Raw genomic sequence first — 20,448 nt, 5'->3', positions numbered from 1 at the left:
GGCAGTCAGTGTGTGTGTTCTGGTAATGTAGTGATTAGCTACAAAAGTTAGTTAAGTGTCAGATTAAGTGAGTCTAGTAGTAGACTAACTTATTTGTAAGAAGTTGGTTAAACGGCTAAGAGTTTTCGCCGATTGTACTGTGTCTCATCTTAACTCCGTAGGCTGCTCCTGCTGCTTAGTTATTAGCTAGCATGCACACTAATGTTATGCTGTTATGCTTATGTTAAGCGTTTTATGTATGGACTCTGAAGCCCGCTCTCAGCATCAGACAGTGCACTGTGTGACCAGACGAGCACAAGTGCACCTTTGGGTGTTTTCCTGGCCGCATTTAAGCAAGCTTGAGTCACCCTGTTGCTCAAAAAACCTACACTCAACCCAGCCCAGGTTGAAAATACAGACCAGTTTCACTCCTGCCCTTCCTATCAAAAATACTTGAGCACACAGTCTTTAACCAAGTTTCTGAATTCCTTTCTGAGAACAACTTGTACGATGCAAATCAGTCTGGCTTTAAGTGGGGGCACTCTACTGAGGCTGCACTCCTATCAGTTATAGAATCACTGCACTCTGTAGATGACCCATAACTGGTCTCCAATCAGCCCAAAACAGCATGTCATCCCACTGTTGATATCCCTCCACTGGTTCCCAGTTGCTGTCCACATCAAATTTGAAACCCTTACAAAACAGCAACTAAAACATCTCCCGCCTACCTGAACTCCCTCATTCAGGTCTCCACTCCTTCGCACTCACTACACTCTGTCAATGAAAAGTGCCTGGTACCACCACTACAACAGGGCCCTATGTCGCTAGCTAGTCTATTCTCTTATGTAGTTCCCTGGTGGTGAGACAAGTTACCAAACTCTGTTCAATCTGCAGAGTCCCTCTCAATCTTTAAGAAAAAACTAAAGACCCAGCTCTTTCGCAAACATCTCTGCACTTGATGGACGAGTGCAAAATACATAAGAAAAAAAATCTGCTTCTATGCAATCTATGCACACTGTGCATTGCCTCTGTGCATCGCCTTTAGGGCACTTAATTGTGTTGTTCTCTACTGACTAGAACCCTGCTTGTGTTGTATCAGCTCTCAGATGTACATCGCTTTGGATGAAAGCGTCTGCTAAATTGTAAAATTAAACTGTATAAGTAGAGTAGCTCTTTCCTTCAGGTAGGAAATATCTATATCTATAGAACTACTATAAATATGGTCAAAAGTAGAGTTGCTCATAATGAGCACCCAACATATGTACACACAAACTCACACACACACACACACACACATTTATCACTTATTTTTATTATTATTTGCTATCTCACAAGCACACACATTTTCTCAAGAAAATGCAAACTATTTTTCTATTCTCTGCATTTCAAGAAAATGTGATTTTCATTTCAATTTGTAGTAACAGATTTCAGACAGTCTCAGTGTGCCCATTGGAGACAAATAGTGGAGAATAATAGTGGTCAGACATTTCTTAATAGAAGATAGAAGAATGAGGGTACTAGCTCAAAATATTTTATATAATCAACCATTTACAGGGATAGAAATGACCATCATACTGTAAATTTCATGTGCACCGTGTTATATGTAAGAGTGGGCTTAAATGCATTTATAATGAAGTACTGGTACAAACAAGTCATCTGCACATCAGCTCATGCACATTATGAATGACTTGCCTCACCAGAAATTAATGGGAAGGATGTGCTTCATTTGATGCACATAACTCCAACAAAAAAACAATGTTTTTCTACAAAGTCTCTGCACTTCAGGGCGAAATCAAAAAAGGATTGCTTGGCTTTTGCTGCCACTAAACCTGCGCAAATGAGACAAAAAGAAACCGTAATTCACAAAGCAACCGCCATGGGTGACATGCACCCCAGACTGTGCTGCCAAGCAAATAGCGTCTTGGTGCTCCTTTGCTATTTGCATGTATGTAGATTAGATAATATGCATATATTTGGCACAAAAGTTTGGAGATGCACTTATCATTTCAGCTGCTGTGTAATACTGCCAGTTGTGGGCAACAAACAGAACATCAGTACTGATGTTTCTGCGAAATCTCGGATACATTTAGTGACACCTAAACGACATTATCGTAGGATTCAGATTAATCTAACACGTTTCAGAGCTGCCTGAGTCACATTAATAGTTGTATATGTTATGTTAAATATACGAAATACTAGAGAAGTAAAAAAAGCAAACTCCATGGAACTTGGTTTGTGATTGTGGAGAGCTCTGTGTGTGCACCTCTGTTAATTAAAGACACACAATTTGAGGCTTTTGTGCTCTCTGCAATTTTCATTATGGACCAATCTGTGTGCTGAAATATGGAAAAAAGCCTGAACCACTGGAAACTGCTCCGCTCGCTCAATCAGATGCAAAACCAGGGCAAATTGCACTCATCTGCAAAACTTTGTAGGTGTGTTTGTGCTTTACTGCAATATCTTTTGTGAATCAGACCTTGAGATGGGGCAGATACTGGTTGCAAATGATGTGCAATTTATGGTGCTATCAGTGGCCGCAATCCATTCTTTGAGGATGGAGCTTAGCTAGCTAGCATTTTTGGCTGAAATGTCTTTGTCGAGCATATTAATTGTATCTGAACTGCGCCACTTTCTCATATCCATAGAGTGCTAGATACTGATACTAGCAAAACTAGATAAGAAATGTAACTTTAGGAACTGTATGAGAGTGATGTCTTCATAGCAAAAAAAATAGCTGACTGTATGTAAAGTACTTCAAACTAGCTCCACCTCCAGCAGCTACAACATGCTGCTTACACACAAATGCTTCAGAACAAGTTATTTCCATGCACACAAACAGCTAGTTTACTTGTCATAAGCTATTTGAAACACCTGAAAAATAAGAAATATTCGATTTTTTTTCTTGCTAATTTTAGAGATAACGTTGTAATCTAGTCTAATTTCATTTAATTTACCTGTAGGAAACTGTTCTCTCCACCATGAAAATCCTTGGTAGTTTAAAATTATGGATGTGTCCTCTGGAATATTTTTTTCACCTCTGAAATGCTCTGCACATGCACACATTGTGTTGGTAGGTTATTCTGAGAGGTAGCTCTATTTGTCAGGACACCGCCACAAGTTTGATTGCATGACAGCGTGTCAGCTTCTCAAACTCTGTACCACCCTCCACCACGGGCATACTGCTCACTTGAGCTGGTAGCCGTGCTACAAAGCCAAACTACACCAGAACAGCAGTCAGATACACCTGTCAGGAACAGCATGAAAGAAAATATAGAACAATCAAGCAAGCAAGCAGCAAGGAAGATGGAAACTTGACTCACGCTGAAGCACACTCTGAAACTCCACGCTCCAATCACTCTGCCATTCACTCAGAGAGAGAGAGAGAGAGAGAGAACCCCTTGCACTGAGCAGAGTGGCACATCTGATGTTGTGTTTATGTATATCAAGTGGTGGCTTTAGTTGGATGACATATGAACATAATCCTATAAACTCACTTTATGGATGTTGCATTTTCCTTTATTTGCTGTGATATATAATCATCATATACAATCAGACTTCTTTTTGGAGCCAGTGGAGTTGCCCCCTGATGGCAGATTTAAGTCATTTCTGCATTGGCTTCACTTTTCAGACCGGGAGCTACCCGCTTGGTCTGCACTGTGGTGTGCACGTGTTGTACTTAGCCTGACCCCTTCTCTCAATGTTCATGCAGTGAGGAGGAGATGGCCAGTCCTTGCTGGCCATAGGCAGATGGCAGGAATGTGGCAGCCTTTCAGTGCTGTCAGCCATTTATAATCCATGAGGTGCCAGCTGCTGGGGGAGAGTTTATAAGTGCAGGTGAGCAAGTGGTACAGTACATTCTTTTAGACAGCCTACAGTAAGTGATTGCCCCAGACAGCCCACAAAATGAACAGTGTGTTACAATATTATCATTATCAAAAATCTCCAGAAATTAAACAGGATATTAGATGTTGACTTTTGATGTCCTTTAATAAAAATATAGGCACTTACAACACCACATACAGCTCCTACCCATTGAGAGAAACCGTAAAATAGACCAAAATCCCCCCTCACAGACACCCATTACTCCATTCATCATCACTCCTCAACATCCACACACACACACACACACACACACACACACACACAGCTGAGGCTCCATATCGCAGCATTCCTTATAGGAGGACCAGTCTATTCAATATTCAATGAAACAATACAAAACATAAACACTGTAAAAGCATATTCAGCCCTAAGACACACAAAGACCAGCCCCTTAAACAATAACACCAGGTCTACCGGCCCACAATCCTTCACTTTAATCAGCACACGTTTTGTTTTGTTTTCACAGAATACACTGGTCCCAAAATGTACAGCCCCACAGAAAAAAGAACTCCCATTTTTTCACATAGCACCTTCAACAGAGCAAGAACAGGTGACATGGTTACATTCAGTGAACACATGTACAACAGTCTCAGGTGAATTACAGAAAGGACAGCCATTCCCCACATTTTTATCTATTTTGGACAGAAAAAAATGAGTCGCCAGGGCCCCATGATGCACCCTCCACTGCAGATCCCCTGAACTTTTTGTTATTGGGGACTTGTAAAGCACCCTCCACCTAAACTTTGCTATAGTCTGCCCTCTCAGAGCATCCTGCCACTGATGCTCCCTGACATCCTGCAGAGCTCTAATATTCCTGACCTTCACTGCAGCTGCGTACAAGGCCTTCCCCTTCACACCCTCCAAACTCCCCAGGCTCGGAATGGCAAAGGCCAGCAGCCTTGATTAACAGTTCAAAAAACTCCTTATTCTTCTTATACTAGCCCTTTATGCAGCGCCTCAGTACAGTCTCTGACTCTTGACAGTCCATTTGAGCTCCTGTTTCTTTAAGGCCCACCTCCAGATGAGCCCACTCTGTTCTGATTGGCCAGCCTTCTGGAAGCTGCCAAGGGGCAGCATGTAGCAGTCGAGTCATGTTAAGTTACCGCTGATGCAAACCCAACATTTCCTGCTTTATTGCTTCAAATTAGAAGCTTTTAAATTACTAAATAACAGGACTTTTACAGTGAAGAATTTACAGGACATTAAATGTGTCCACTGAAGTAGAAAAAAATGTTGGAAACCAAGTCTGAAGCCGTTGCTCACAGGGATTACTTCTACATATGTTTACCTCATTATTAGACACATTGGCCACTTTTAACATGAACATCCAACACTGTAATATTATATATATGACTGAAAATAAGGAAAGGCATAATAGGTCCCCTTTAAAGTTCATGTAAAAGGAATCAGAGATTTCTTATTAAACACATTATACATGATAGAAAACAATTGCTGAAAACATGTGAGAAGACTGTGAACTATGTAGTACTGAATTATGGAGTTAGAACATTAAACTGTTTTTCACCATGTCAGTGTTCAAGATATTTTGGGCATGCATGAAATAGTGTCTCGATGATGTAGAGGGTTTACTACCATTACCCCTTCCTGTCTATATAAACACCAGCGCTCACGTACTCAGAGTTACTATTTTTACACCGGGTAGTTTTACAAACTTTCATCAGTGACAGTTGGGATTCACATCAGATAATCTGCTGTGACTGGTGAATGGGGCCATTTTCGGTCAACGTAAGCGCGCATGGAGTTGTTTTTAAGCCAGCTGATGGGTGGAGATGCCAGCGGCTTCGGCTTCAGGGAGGTCCCTGGCAAGAGGGCTTCGCCAGAAAGCACAGTGTGAGAGGCAATGTTCCAAAGGTGACAGCCACAATGAAGCACCAAGGACTTTTCAGCAAAGAAGTGAGCAATGTTAAGTGCACTGAACTCCATTGAAAAAAATCACAATTTAAGATAACGAAGATTGATGATGGATCGCTTGTTAACTATTCATTTAAGTTACATTTTTACGGAAACAAGTCCACATTTATCTACAAAATATGTGCCGAAATAAACATTGGCTCCTAACGTTACTTTTAAAAAAAAAAAAAAAGTGGATTGCCTCACACCTACAAACAAGGCCTATTTTAAATTGTGTATTTTATACGGGAGTTTGGTATAAGCGTTAAGTCCGAGGCTGTTCAGTTGGGTCATGCTTTCAGCGCCTTCAGCAGACATGCCCCCAGTGTTTCAGAGTAGAGAATATGGACTTTAAACTGTGTGTGGACTTTTTTTCTTGTCTTGACCACTTGAATTACAGTTGCTTGTTTATTTTATGAGCTCCTTGCTTTAGGTCAATATTTGTTCTCTTTGATTTTGTTAGAAATGTAAATAAATTTGAACCAACAAGACAAACTAAAGCAAAGAGTGTGTGCAAGGGGAAACAGAAGAGGAAATGTCACAGTGAGGTGGATACGGTGAAGCTGACCTGTAGTTGATGACAGGTGGGTTGGCTTTGGCAGCGCAGTGGAATCTGACCAGGTTTCCCTCCAGAACGGGCTGCGGCTCCACAGTGAGGTTGACAATGGGCAGGTCTGAAAGAAGGGTGAGCTCATGAGAAGATGAAGGAGACAGCAGTATAAGGGGCTTAGTCATTGTTTTAAAGTCAAGTGAAAAACACTGAATCAGGCTACAATCGTGTGACCCAAATGTCAAAAATACAGATTTTTGATACATGACAGAAATATTACATTTTTTGACAAGGGGAGGATTGTTTGCAATTGATGTCACTTCAGTCAAGACTCTAATCTTGCAGACAGTTTCACCAAATTGTACCAGATGCTACTATCGAGCTGGCTGGCTGCTCTGTTTACAGGGCGGACCAGACAAAGGCCTGTGGGAAGAATAGGGGAGGAGGACTGTCTATCTATGTAAACAATAAATGGTGCACAGCCGTGGACATGGTGGACAAACACTGCTGCCCGGATGTGGTGCTCCTTACAGTAAGGTGTAGACCATTGTTTCTCCCGAGAGAATTCACGACAATAATAATTATGGCAGTCTACATCCCCCCTTAAGCTAAAGCTGAGTTAGCACTTTTAAAGCTACATGACAGCACCAACAAACAGCTGATGGCGTACCTGAACAGTGTGATCATTGTAGCAGGGGACTTCAATCATACAGATCTCAAACTGGTCATGCCCAAATTCTGCAAGAATGTAAATTTCCCCACAAGAGAGAACAATGCACTAGACCAAGGCTGTGGTCGAATAGTCTTTTTTGCTTGGGAAGGCTCCTAACTGAGTGAAATGACCTGGAAGTATTTAAGTGGTAGCCATGATAAGAGCAGGTCAAATTCTCTAACTCATAGGTGTCAAACTCTGGCTCGCGGGCCAAATTTGGCCTGCAGTGTAGTTATATTTGGCCTGCGAGGCAATACCAAATGACTACTTGGGCTGGCCCGCCGGTATTACACAGCGCATGTACCGCTCATACTACAAATCCCAGAATGCACTGCTGGTGTTTTGGCACGTCAATCAGGACAGGACCCATAAACACCCTCTCCTCTGTTGACAGTAGCCATAGCGACCTCGTGCTACTACTGGCACCGTGCTACCCCTCCCAAAAATAGTGAAAAGAAAGACAGAAAATAGAACATCTGTTTACATATGTAAAAGACAGACCTGTTTGTCTTGTATGTGGAGCCAACATGGCTATAACCAGAGAGTACAACATTAGACGACACTATGAAACGAAACACCACGACAAGTACAAAGACATGGACATGACTCAAAGGCACCAGAAAGTAGAGGAAATGAAAAGAAGTTTGGTTTCACAACAGACTATGTTCAAAAAAGCCATATCACAAAGTGAGGCTGCTGTAAAGGCTAGTTTTATTGTGGCAGCAGAGATTGCAAAATCAGCCCGGCCCTTCAATGAGGGAGAGTTTGTGAAAAAGTGCATTATGAAAGTTTGTGACCTCGTGTGCTCAGAGAAAAAGCAAGCATTTTCAAATGTGAGCCTGAGCAGAAACACAGTAGCTGATCACACATATGATCTTGCCACCAATCTATATGACCAGCTGATGGAAAAGGGAAAAGATTTCATTGCATTCTCCCTTGCTGTGGATGAGAGCAGCGACACATCTGATACTGCCCAGTGTCAGTCTTCATTCGTGGAGTGGACTCAAATCTGTGTGTTACGGAGGAACTTTTGGGATAAACTCATGGGACTAACGACAGATGGTGCACCAGCGATTTGCGGTCAAAAGAGTGGACTGGTGGGCAGGGTTTGGGAGAAGATGCGGGAGGAGAACTGTGCAGGTGAGCTAACTATTTATCACTGCATCATACACCAAGAATCACTATGTGGCAAAGCCCTAAAGATGGAACATGTTATGACCACAGTAACATGAGTAGTTAACTTCATAAGAGCCAAAGGTCTGAATCACCGCCAAAGGAAAAGTACTGAACAGATGTTTCGAGCTGCGTGAGGAAATATGTCAGTTTCTGGAAAGCAAAGGGAAAGACACAGCAGAGCTCTGGGAGCAAAAGTTTCTGTGTGAGTTGGCCTTTCTGTGTGACATCACGAGCCATCTCGATGTGCTGAACCTGCAGCTTCAGGGGTGGGGGCGTATCATCACAGACATGTACGCTGTAGTGAGGGCTTTTAAAACTAAATTGTGCCTGTGGGAGAATCAGATGCTGCAAGGAAACCTGGGCCATTTTCCCTGCTGCCAAACCATGAAAACACAGATCTCTACCGTCATGTTCCCATGTGCACAGTTTGCTGAAAAACTCAGCGTACTTGGTGCTGAGTTTACCTGGCGATTTGCCGACTTTGATGTCCAGAAATGTAAGTTTGAACTGCTCAGTAATCCATTTGCGGTTGACGTGGAAAACGCACCAACCAACCTCCAAATGGAGCTGATTGAACTCCAGTGTAGTGACACGCTGCATAGTTTCCACATTTCATCCCTGACACAATGCCTCAGCTCCGCACCCAAGCTGCTCAGATGCTCTCCATGTTCAGCAGCACTTATCTATGTGAGCAACTATTCTCCTTGATGAAGATGACCAAAACATCTCACAGGAGATGTCTGACTGATGAACGCCTTCACTCAATCCTGAGGATTTCCTCAGCTCAGAGCCTGAGCCCAGACATTGATGAACTATCATCCAAGAGGAGATGCCAGATATCTGGCTTGGACACATCAGAGTAGATCAGTGTGTAGCAAACTGAGCTATAATTAACGTTTTCTTTATGCACTTTTTCTTGCTACTCCAAGGCATGGGCTTGAATGGTTGCACGTTCATTGAAGGATATTATTAGTTTATTATTGTTATTTTATTTTTAATTTTATTATTAGCCTGTGGAAAAGGTTACTGTTGAAATTTAAATCAGAAGGCTGCAAATAAAAAAAGAGGCATACGATTTTTATTTAAATTTTATTTAAGAAATGAATGCCATTGATGTTTTTTTTATTTGAAATTCGATTTTGCATGTGTGCAATATTAAGTTATATATTGTACAGTATTAAGCTTTGCTTGTTCCATATTCAATGTTTAAGCAAAACTTGTTTGGGTCCATATGAAAAGGTTCATTGTTATATCTGGAGGAAGATTTTTTCAATAAATATCAATGTTTTAACTTTGTCCAAGTTTTAAATTTTGGCCCACTTTGTATTTGACTTTGACATCCCTGCTCTAACTGCTAAGAAAAGGTGCTTCAATACTTCCTTTCTAATCTCCTTTAGCATAGAGTACACTTGACCATGCTTTACGAAAGGAAAGGAGATAATTCCGGCCCACAATTCCGTAGCAAGTGACGCACCATTCACAAACTCAAATGATTAAACCCACATTACACATCCACAGCGGTCTGTGTACCCTCCATCCAAAGCTGTGTTCAGGTTGTTTGATAAGATAAACAAATTTATAATGCATCATACATTTTTTATATGAATCAAAAAACAGAAATTTGCGTGCTTTTCCCGTTTTTGTCTTCAAATCGGCAATTGGAATAGAAATTAAACCAAAACCAGAAAACAACTGGTTTTTCACTTTTATTGTTATATCTATATCATTTACCCCTACTGCATCTCTACAGAAACGTTGTCATTGATTATGCTTGCTATAGATAGATAGATAGATAGATAGATAGATAGATAGATAGATAGATAATCAATGGTTACACTGCTGTGCCTTGTGCGTAAATACGCACAGTGTCTGTTTTAATGGGGAAATGCACTTATCGTTTCTGCTGCATGGTTGGGGCTGATCGCTGCAGGTCTGGAGATTTGAATAATCAATGATGTTGTTAGGCCTCAAACCATGCAGTCAAACAAAGAAGGCCTACATGTAAACCCTGAGGCCCGGCCATGAGGTGCTTTTCCTTTGTTCCCCCTGAGAAGGAGCAGTGCCCAAAAACAGCTCACAGACTCCATTTCCACTGACGCTTTGCAAATTTGGCACCTAGGTGCTAAACAGGAAATAGTCTCAACAAACAGTCCTTCATTGGCAGAGATGCTCCTGCACAGAGGAGCATCATGATGACACAGCCATGACATCACTGCCCCTTTAAAAAGTGAACGCACCCTGAAGAACACGCATTCATTGTGAACTGAGCTAGGAGGAACTTTGACGTTCTGTGAGTCAGCTTCACTAACATAGGTACCCCATGCACGTGTTTTTCCCCTCACCGAAGTCTTTCCCCTCGCCGGATGAGACGAGACTTTGCCCCTGTTCACCCGAACACCATCTCTGGATCAGAGAGAGACCACTGCTGCAACCAGCGCTCTCATTTTCCCTGCAGAAGAAAGAAACAGATTTTCCTCACGAAGACGCAGACAACTCTGCCCCACTCTGTTTTCTCCACCGCACCGCCGAGAATCAGCTGCCGTGACATCCGTCGACAGTGCGAGGATGGCATCGTCAGCATCCGAGCCGAGGAACTGAGCCGGACCGAAAGACGGATTTTACACACACACTCTGCTCTGCTCGCTTTCTGAAGTGACCACGTAAGAGGCTTAAGTCTGGGCAGCGGCAGTGTTAGTTTGTGTGTTCTTTTCAGCTTCAGTGCTGTTGTTGTTTTGTTTAGCTTTTAGCTTTTTAGCTTTATTGCTATTGTTTTGTTGTGTGGATTGACAGACCGCTGAGTCCATTTGCTCTGCTTTACTGTTAGGAGTATTTTAAGTTTGCTGCCTGTTTAGTTGTGTTCACTACGCTAGACTGTTTTGTGTTTGTCCTGCTCAGACTACTGCTGTGTTTGTGCCACTGAGAGCGAGAAAGTAAGTTGCTTTGTCGATCAGAAACCAGACAACGTGTGTTACAGACTGCCGTCCGTACGTGCGCTCTCTGTGGACAAAGGAACCGCTTCTCTCCCTCTCACGATCGCTTTCTCTCCTTTCTCCCTCTCTTGTGACTAACACACACACGCATACATGCACCATCTTTTTACACATCTGATCGTCAGATAACGTGGGACTTGTCCCTCGCTATCTGCCATCAGACACATGTGTTTTCACGGAATTGGGCGACTGCAAGACGCCAATCACCAGGCAGCGCCATCTTGCTATTGTCTAACCAAGACACTGCCCTACTTCTGCCATTTGGTTTTCACGTGACGTGACTTCCTCACATAGTCACGTCCGCGTCAAAACCCTCAATGTCATCATGCCAGATCACATTGCCATCTTGTCTCTCACACACACACACACACACACACACACACAGACACATGCATTCACCTGCATGTGTTCACCTTGTATGTGTGCACCTGTTTGTGTTTGTTTTGGCAGAATTAGATTTTAGAATAGTTGTTTATTGAATGAAGCATTAACTTTGTTAGGTTTGCTAAGTTTAATAAACACTGCTATATCTTTAAAGAGAAGTCCTCTTGTCATTATTGTGTGTAACATATTGTGAAAAGTGGCTGATGTGGGAGTCAGAGCTTGAATTCAACCCTTCTTTGTTCACCCTTGAATGTTGATATCTCTCAGATATTAACATTCTAGATGAACTCTTTTATGAAACTATCTTGTTTGGTTTCCGGGTGGTGCCCCGTATTTGTTAATACCTATTAATAATTCTATTAATTGTTATAATTAATTAATTATCATTGATAATTATTGCAAATAACCAACTGTGCTCCTCACAGATCCAACAGTTGGTGCCTGAATTCTTGCTACGTGATGCACATTTCTCCTCACTCCTGGACATCACTCCTGGATTTGGGGGTGTTACAGAGATAAAACTGAGCTACTGACACACGTGAAATGTTCCCAAGGGACTCTCCATGATAGGGATGTGCAGAGAGCACAGTATTTGTATTTGTATCTGTATTTGTTGAGGCAGCAAAATTATTTGTATTCTAATAAAAGTGAAAAGAGGCTTAAAAATCCTGTTTATGTGTTTATTACACTTTTAGTTTTAGAAAATTGAAGTGTTAGAATAAGTGTTCATGAATAAACTACCCAACTCATGAAGGAGGTTCCCACACCGGGTCTTGAACTGGACTTTGGTGAAGACTGGACTGAGACGGTCTTGGCCCAGGTCAAATGTCAAATGAAAAGCCCTTGATATGGCTGCAGGCTTGTAGCCATGACTCTTATGTCTCAGTTTGATTTATGCACAGATGCACACAGGACTCTCAGTTATGGTTAGGGTTAAGGTTTGAAGATGCTGTAAGACTGATGCCTATAAGCCTGCAGCCATTCCCTCCCAACTAATGCTAATTACTGTTCCTCTCTTTATTCCAAACAACATGAAAATATCAAATGGATCACTTCTTGTGCCACCAAGAATGTTTTTCATGGTAAAATCCTACCAGACATCATTTAGACTAATTCAATGACTTTGTCTTGATGGAATTTTTTAACTTCAGTGCTCTACTACTTTTAGAATAATGACACAACTGTGGTGTGTTTTGACGCCCTCTTCTTGCACTGTGTTGTGGTACTGATTCTTCTTCAACACAGTAAAAGTAAATAACTTTTGTCAGTGGCTTTCATCAGCACAAACTGTGGAGTTGGGCAGAGCCTAATAGAAATAGAGCCAGAACAAAGAATGCTAAAAAAGTGAGGTTCTGTCACAGAAATCAGACTCATGGGAGAACAGTGTTATACGCCACTCTCTGTTATACAGTGTGGCTTTCCACACTATGCCCATTCTTTGGCAATGTAACATGTGAGCATTAACATTTTTAGTATGTGTTTCTTTTTGGTGCCCATTGATCCTTTGTGGATACACCACTTCTGCATTGGGCTATTAATTATCAAAGAAGAAGATCTAGATTATTACTCAGAATTGACAATAAAGTTTACTTTGACTGATTCATCCTGCTTGGGAGCCAGAGCTCCAAACTAACCCTGTGTGTTTTCTTGTCCTCTCCCTGGTGCATGGAAGGCGTTCTGCAGCACAGGGTACAGAGTGTTGGCTGCAGAGTGGTTCTTTGAAACAGCAGCAGCTGCCTCCCATCAATATTAACAGGCAGTGGTTAACATTGGCTGCCCCCAGTGGTGAGGTGCTGCACTTTCTAAGACCCCCAGGAGTCTCTGCAGCCTCTCCACCTTGGCAGCACCTTTATCACTTATTCATCCAACTCCTGTCACCCCTCTCTCCAATCCCCAACCATCAAACTGGAGCTCATGAGCTCATGGCTGCCTGCACACCCTCACTTCACAGCTATACAGTATGTGCCTGTTAAATGGAACAAAGAGAGCATGTGCTTGGCTCAAACACTACAGAAGGGGAGGGGGGGTGGTACTCTTGACGGAACAGATCTGTCAAGAGAAATGCATCTCTGAAGAGCATTCATACTTTATTAGTCATACTAAATAACTTTGAAGGAGCTGTGAGGAATGCAAAAGCCTCCTATTCCAAATCCATAACTTGCAACAAATAGTTTTTGTAATAAAATAATATTGCCTGACAATTTGAGTATTATTAGAGGGACCCTATTTTCTGTGTTTGGCTGAAGAGATAGAGAGAGATTTAAAAAAAATGCAGGAGCAAAGCACATACATCTTTTTATTAGATTATACACACTGTCACTAGCTGAGAACAGAATATATGTAACATCATCATGCTAATTAATTGTGCCATTTTGTTCTCAGGCTTTCCCCTATTTCACTGCAGATTTCAGTGTACACTGACACAGATTTCTTCTTTTGATGGTGTTTCTTGGCAATTAAACAAGCCTTTACTGAGAATAGCCATTATTATTTTGTCATAAAAAGGCATAAGGTATAAATGATTAGTCTGCAGACTGTTTTAGGTGCAGCATGACAAAGTAGTTCGTAATTAAGCGAGAAGAACATATTTTGCCTTTTGAAAATAAATATGGTCTTTGAAATGTCATTTTTACTTACGCTGAATGTCGATTGTGACAGTCGCATCTTTTCCGTTGGGGGCTGCCTTGTTTGAGGCTCGACAGGTGATCTGCTGACCTGACTCAATGTTGGAGGGTGATAAGTAGAGCATACTGACTGTGCTTTCCCTCTTACCATCCCGCAACAAGGTCTGAGGAATCAAGAACAAAGGAGAGAAGTGTATTCCATAAAGTTATTTTCATGTATTATCCATGAAGGAGCATATTTTCAGCCACAGAATTTTGGTGTTGGTCTGTTTTGACCTTGAGTGCATGGAGCATAAAGAAATTTTACCTAATTTATTTATTTAGGGACCAGTGAACATGAGTCCCTCAATGAATCATTATTTTGCTGAGGAACTGATTTTTCAGAGTGGATGTGGGGGCATCTTTTAAATAGCAGGATAAATTATTCATTCTCAGGGCAAACCTGAGTAGTTTGCTGAGCTGCCCACTGTAAACACAGTCCTCCACTGCTGGCCTAAGAGCAGCTCATGGTGAAGGAGGTCCTTGCATTCCTGCTCATTTTGCCAATGAGTGCCTTGAACACATTTATTTTACTTCCAGGTCCTTGTTTGCTTCACTTAATCCTGCACTTCACTGAACCCTCTGAAGGCCACTAAGTGGGCCAACCATATAATAATCACAAATATACAAAGTGGAGTCTCCATTTAGCCATTAAATCCACTTAAAAGGCTGTCACAAGCAGAAGCAAAAACCTCACAATGCCATAGGCTGTTTTATGTTTTAATAACTTAATGCACACAGAGCTGACTGGTCAACAAATGCAAGTTAAAATTAAATTAATAAACAGAAAATAGCTTTCAACAGTAGGCATCTCTTTCAGTCAGCTGAGGGTTATAACTGTCCCATAAAATGTATATAAGGGTTACTGTTCAAAATACACTGCATGATTTTAAAAAAAATGTTGGCATTCACCAGAGCTCAAGTGTTTTTACAACTAGAATACTGAACAGCCAGCCTTCAGGAACCATTGTCTACTTACAGTGCTGCTTGAAAGTTTGTGAACCCTCTAGAATTTTCCCTATTTCTGCATAAATATGACCTAAAACGCAATCACATTTCTATGCAAGCCCTAAAACTACATAAACGGACAACAATTAGACAAAAACTTTACACTTTTATACACGTTTATTTATTGAGGGAAATCTAATGTTACATATTTGTGCATGGCAAAAGTATGTGAACCTCTAGGATTATCAATTCATTTGAAGGGGAAATTAAAGTCAGGTGTTTCAATCAATGGGATGACAATAAAGTGAGAGTCTGGGAGGCCCTGCCTTATTTAAAGAAGAGAAATCTGGGTCTTCACTATCAAAGTCTCAGCTTTTCAACACAGGTTTGTGGAAGTGTGTCATTGCTCAAACAAAGGAGATTTCTGAGAACCTTAGAAGAACTGCTGATACTCACCAAGCTGGAAAGGGATACAAAATAATTTCTAAATTATCTTTATAAATGTGTGTGTGCTCAGCTGAGAGGTTGTGTCCTACTGAGTAGAGGGCAGAGAGCAGAGAGCACAGAGTTGTCTATAGTGTTTGACAAATATTAGCAAAATAATTGATGACAAAACACATTAGGAATTGTATTGATTACACAGACAGGGGACATCCTCATTGGACGGACTACTTCGGAAAACACCGGTGGCCTATCCACCACACAAACCTTTATGGCCTTAATGAATGAATAAATTAATGAATTATCTTTATTTACATTGCGCTTTTTACAGCAGAGCCATCTCTAAGATGCATTGTAAACACATGTAAAACAGACAGTGTTGTTAAAGTAATAGGCCTGTGTCGTGAGGAAAATATAGGCTGTGCCTCAGTCTCACACTCAGGGTGATAGTGAAGATGAAAATGAGGATGAAGATGACTAGAAGTGGAACTGATTCAGATTCAGATTCACAATTTGAGTCAAGTGATTCACATGGTTTGTTTTTGAGTTTATTTTGGCATATTTTTATTTTATAAATAATTTAATTTAAAACCAATACATAGGCTAGATAACACATGGGAATAAAAACATGTTCCCCCTTAAAATAACCTATTTATTTTCTTGAGTGCATTTATGTTTCTAGCCAAACAATACATTAACCATCATTGTGGCATGTCTTGTTAAACCTTACAGTGAAGGTGTCAATAAATAAAAAAATAAATAAGATCTAATGATTCTTTATTACTAAAGTTCTGATCAGTCAGGAATAGGTGTGGTTTTAAATATTAATAGCTATTTAAAGACTGTGTGGGCTAAAACGCACAAGACACCTAATTCTCCTTTATGATAACTCACTACATGTTTAAAATTGGATAAAATAAAATACCCAATAATTAAGATCAGTGTATATGATGAAATTGTGGCATTAGAATGTTCCATAAGCCACCAAATTTGTTTTTTTAAAGCCAAATTTTTTCACCAAGGGGGCATGCCCCCATCAGACCACGCTTAGCTGGCTACTTTTTCCCCCTGGCAGGTTACTCCATATCCTTGTGGAAAGCCCTGACTCCCAGTGGTGCCTCCCGGTTTCCAAGCAAGAAGACCAGAGAACAATACAGATTTCGTTGGGTATATATATTTCTACAATCTGAGTGTCCAGATTTCTCCAGTGTGTGTTAGACCCAGTCCAATCCCTTTGGGAAAAGATCTCCCCGGAAATGGGTGTTCACTGCTGTATTCATTTTGGAGCCACAATGGTTGTATGCAACACAAGGAGCCATCAGGGAATAGAAACAGAAAGCATATTCCCTTCTGTCTGCTTACTTAAGCCACTATGCACTTATATAGTTAGAGCTGTAGTTGTCTTTGTCATTTTCAAATTAATTTCTTAAACACCCAATGTGCCAGACTAGAACAATTGTGACATAGGCGACTCCTGGTGGTCTAATCATAAAAAGTAGAAGAAAAAAAAACACGAGGTAACATGAGCCACTTTTTACATTTGATGATTTTACTGCAAAATGAAAGTGTATTTGTTTCAAATAATAGTTACTATATATACCTCAGGTTGTTGTGTGCCCATGGAAATTTAAAAAGGTTATGCAATTATTATGGTTTTAGAACAATGAGCCATCAAAAAAAGTTAGTCCTATGGCACAACTTACCCCATGGCAGGGGTAAAATGAGCATTAATGCCATCAATTTAACAAAGGCAAAAACTTGTACTTTTAAGTAAAACCATATGTTTGTGACCTGTTGTTAAACATGTTACCTTAACATTTTCAGTAAAGATTAAACTGTGATCTTTGTGTGTTAGTTACAGTAAGCATGGGTGTGTATACAGATGGGTGACAAATTAAAGGAAAAACTGGTCCAGGTCTGAATGCTTGACCCCTACAGTGAGGGGATCTGGTGGCTCTATTATGCTGTGGGGGGCATTTTGCTGGCATGGTTTGGGTCCACTTGTCCCCTTAGAGGGAAGGGTCACTCCTAATCAATACAAAGTTGTTCTAAGTCATCACCTTTATCCTATGATGAAACATTTCTATCCTGATGGGAGTGGTCTCTTCTATGATGACAATACCCCCATCCATAGGGCATGAGGGGTCACTGAATGGTTTAATGAGTATTAAATTATGTGAATCATATGTTATGGCCTTCACAGTCACCAGATCTCAACCCAGCTGAACACCTATGAGAGATTTTAGACCAACTTGTTAGACAGTGCTCTCCAATACCATCATCATAATACCAAACGAGGGAATATCTTTTTGAAGAATGATGTTCATCTCACCAGTAGAGTTCAGAGACTGTAGAATCAATGCCAAAGTGTATTGAAGCTGTTCTGGTGGCACACGGTAGTTGGCTTTTCCTTTAATTTGTCACCTGTCTGTATGTACAGCATGTTTGTGTGTGGTTTAAACTTAACATTAGTCAACAATTAGGTATTCATTCATCAACATTGTAGCACTTGTAACAGGGATCAAACATGAACAGTGTCTCTAGTCTCTAGAATATCAGAAAATAATTTTGGGGGGTGAATTGAACCATTGACTCAACTTGCCCCAACATCACTGGCACGTTTGACTCCACAATCTCCATTTTGACAAAACTGTTTCATACAGTGGCTCAGATCCACAGGTATGCTAAGTTTATGACCCTGTTCTGTAGCTTACACTGACTTAAATTAACATGTAATAATGTCCAAAACCTATCTATTTAATTAAGATACAAGATTGGTAACTTTAGTAACATGATGAATTCACTTGGCATGACAAAAATTTTTTTTTTGCTCTGTTTTGTTTACCACTCTCTCCATGTGCTTGAGTCCAACATGGATTGAGTAATGTGAACTATACTTTCTTAATATGTGGTCACATGATTACTTTTGTTTATGGTTACCTAGACAAAGGGGGTGGCTCATTTTACCCACTAGCTCTATTTACCCTGTTCTCCCCTACTGTGGCAGATAGGCATGCACACTGCTGACACACCTTGCCCTACAGATATGACCCCGGGACACAAGCAACTACCTCAATAATTTTCACAGCAATTGTCTCAACTGTGATACAAAACCATATCTTATGTCATCAGAATGATTTAGATCCTAATCAAGTAGAAATCTACACATATGGGGCTTTAAGTTGTGATTTTGTTTGACTACACCTACACCATACAATACATCAACACTGACAATGCCTGTTATCATATGGGGTTGTTTTAATTTATTTTGCTTTGTCTTTTCTTCCTCCATCTATTCATACATGCATTGTATCCAATCTAGATGAAATTCAGTTAACAACAGAAAATCAGTTAATATTATTAAGATGGACAGTATTTAATTTACTACACATATTTTACTCACTGCTGTCAGCTATTTTCTACTCTATGGCAATACTATGCAAATAAATCCGAGGCTAACATGGCACACCATTGAAATGAGATTTAAATTCTATTATCTCAGATTGCTGCAAATAATTAGTCTTATAAATGTTTGGTTTTTAATTCCTCCAACATCTCTTTTGTGATAATGGGATTTCACTTGTAGATGCTACAGCAGAAGTCCCCTCAGATTAATGCGCAGTCCGTGCTTCTTGCCTTATTGACATCAATGGATGACTTTCAGACCAAATGACATGGTCATTAAGTGGAAAAAGCTCTTTGTTGTCATAGTCTTCTTTCTGATTGTTGATGTCTTCAGTCTGATGGCAGCTTTATACTAACAAATTACTAGTTAATGTGGGAAGGACACATCACACCCCAACTGGGGTTTCAAATCAGACAAGACTACTTTTATTCTGTTTATCTTGTGGAAAAAGTTAACAATATTTAGGATGGGTTTAGGTTAGGTTTATGGTTTCAGATCATCTTTGTCCTATGATGACAATTACATGAAATACACTGACCCAAAATCATGTCACAATCAATCAAATCATATGAAGCGTTTTGCTCAAGCACATTGAAGTTCATTGCCATTTAATTTATATATGTACATATACGCATTAAAAATATGCACAGACTCACACAGTGACAAACATGGAGCCTCTCTGGAGTTCAGCAAGGGAAGTCCTCTTATAGTCACGTGTTCAATACAATCTCCAACCATGTCTGTCCACACCCTACTTCATGCAGTATGGGATCCATATATATACATCAGACACTAACAGTCTGCATACAACAACACTTATTCCTGCCCTCACTGTTACACTGCTGCCTGCTTCAGAATTGAAATCCCTCCACCTCCCCAGCCTCATTTTCATGTTCATGCTCATGGAACATTGTGTATCCCAGGCTCTGCTGAGGGGAGGGGGGAAATCACATGAGCAGGGCAAATTTTTGCATTTTTAAAGCCTTAATGTGAGTGTCTTGACAGATAGTGATAGTGTTTCTCCTATAGGCCTTGGCGCACAAAGAAATGGTTAGGAAGATAAGACAACTAAAAACAACAAATGTGCACACCCACAAAAATACAAGTGTTGTCTGTAACATTGTGTCCCCCCTGATATTTTTTGCAGCACCCACAGGCCAGACAGGCTGAATCCAGCCCTGCAGAGATGACTGGAGATGACATAGAGAGAGATGCAACAAAGGTCCCCATCTGCACTTGAACCACACTTGGATGTTGCAGTCTGTGTCTTAACTTCTAAGCTATGGGGCACCCTGCCAAATATGTCTCTGAGGAAATAATGCAGCCTGTGTTATGATGAGTGTTAAGCAGCTGGATTTATTTAGTGGAGGAGGCTTGTGTCAGTGTTGAGATGCAGACCAACCAGATAA

The 20,448-nt window shown here is 40.7% G+C and overlaps 1 protein-coding gene across 1 annotated transcript in view; it reads right to left on the bottom strand.

The window, feature by feature from the left end:
• Window positions 1–20,448, bottom strand: part of LOC122995755 (kin of IRRE-like protein 3) — a 148,575-nt gene that overhangs the window by 55,422 nt on the left and 72,705 nt on the right. The window contains exons 6-7 of the mRNA XM_044371119.1: window positions 14,219–14,369; window positions 6,338–6,443 (exon numbers count right to left, since the gene is read on the bottom strand). Of these exons, the coding sequence (XP_044227054.1) occupies window positions 6,338–6,443; window positions 14,219–14,369 (257 nt within the window). The remainder of the gene's footprint in view (window positions 1–6,337; window positions 6,444–14,218; window positions 14,370–20,448) is intronic.

This window comes from Thunnus albacares, chromosome 13, assembly GCF_914725855.1.
Source record: "Thunnus albacares chromosome 13, fThuAlb1.1, whole genome shotgun sequence".
In the NCBI taxonomy this organism is placed as follows: domain Eukaryota; kingdom Metazoa; phylum Chordata; class Actinopteri; order Scombriformes; family Scombridae; genus Thunnus; species Thunnus albacares.
The sequence above is the reverse complement of the archived record's forward strand: the minus strand, read 5'-3'. Positions and strand labels throughout refer to the sequence as shown.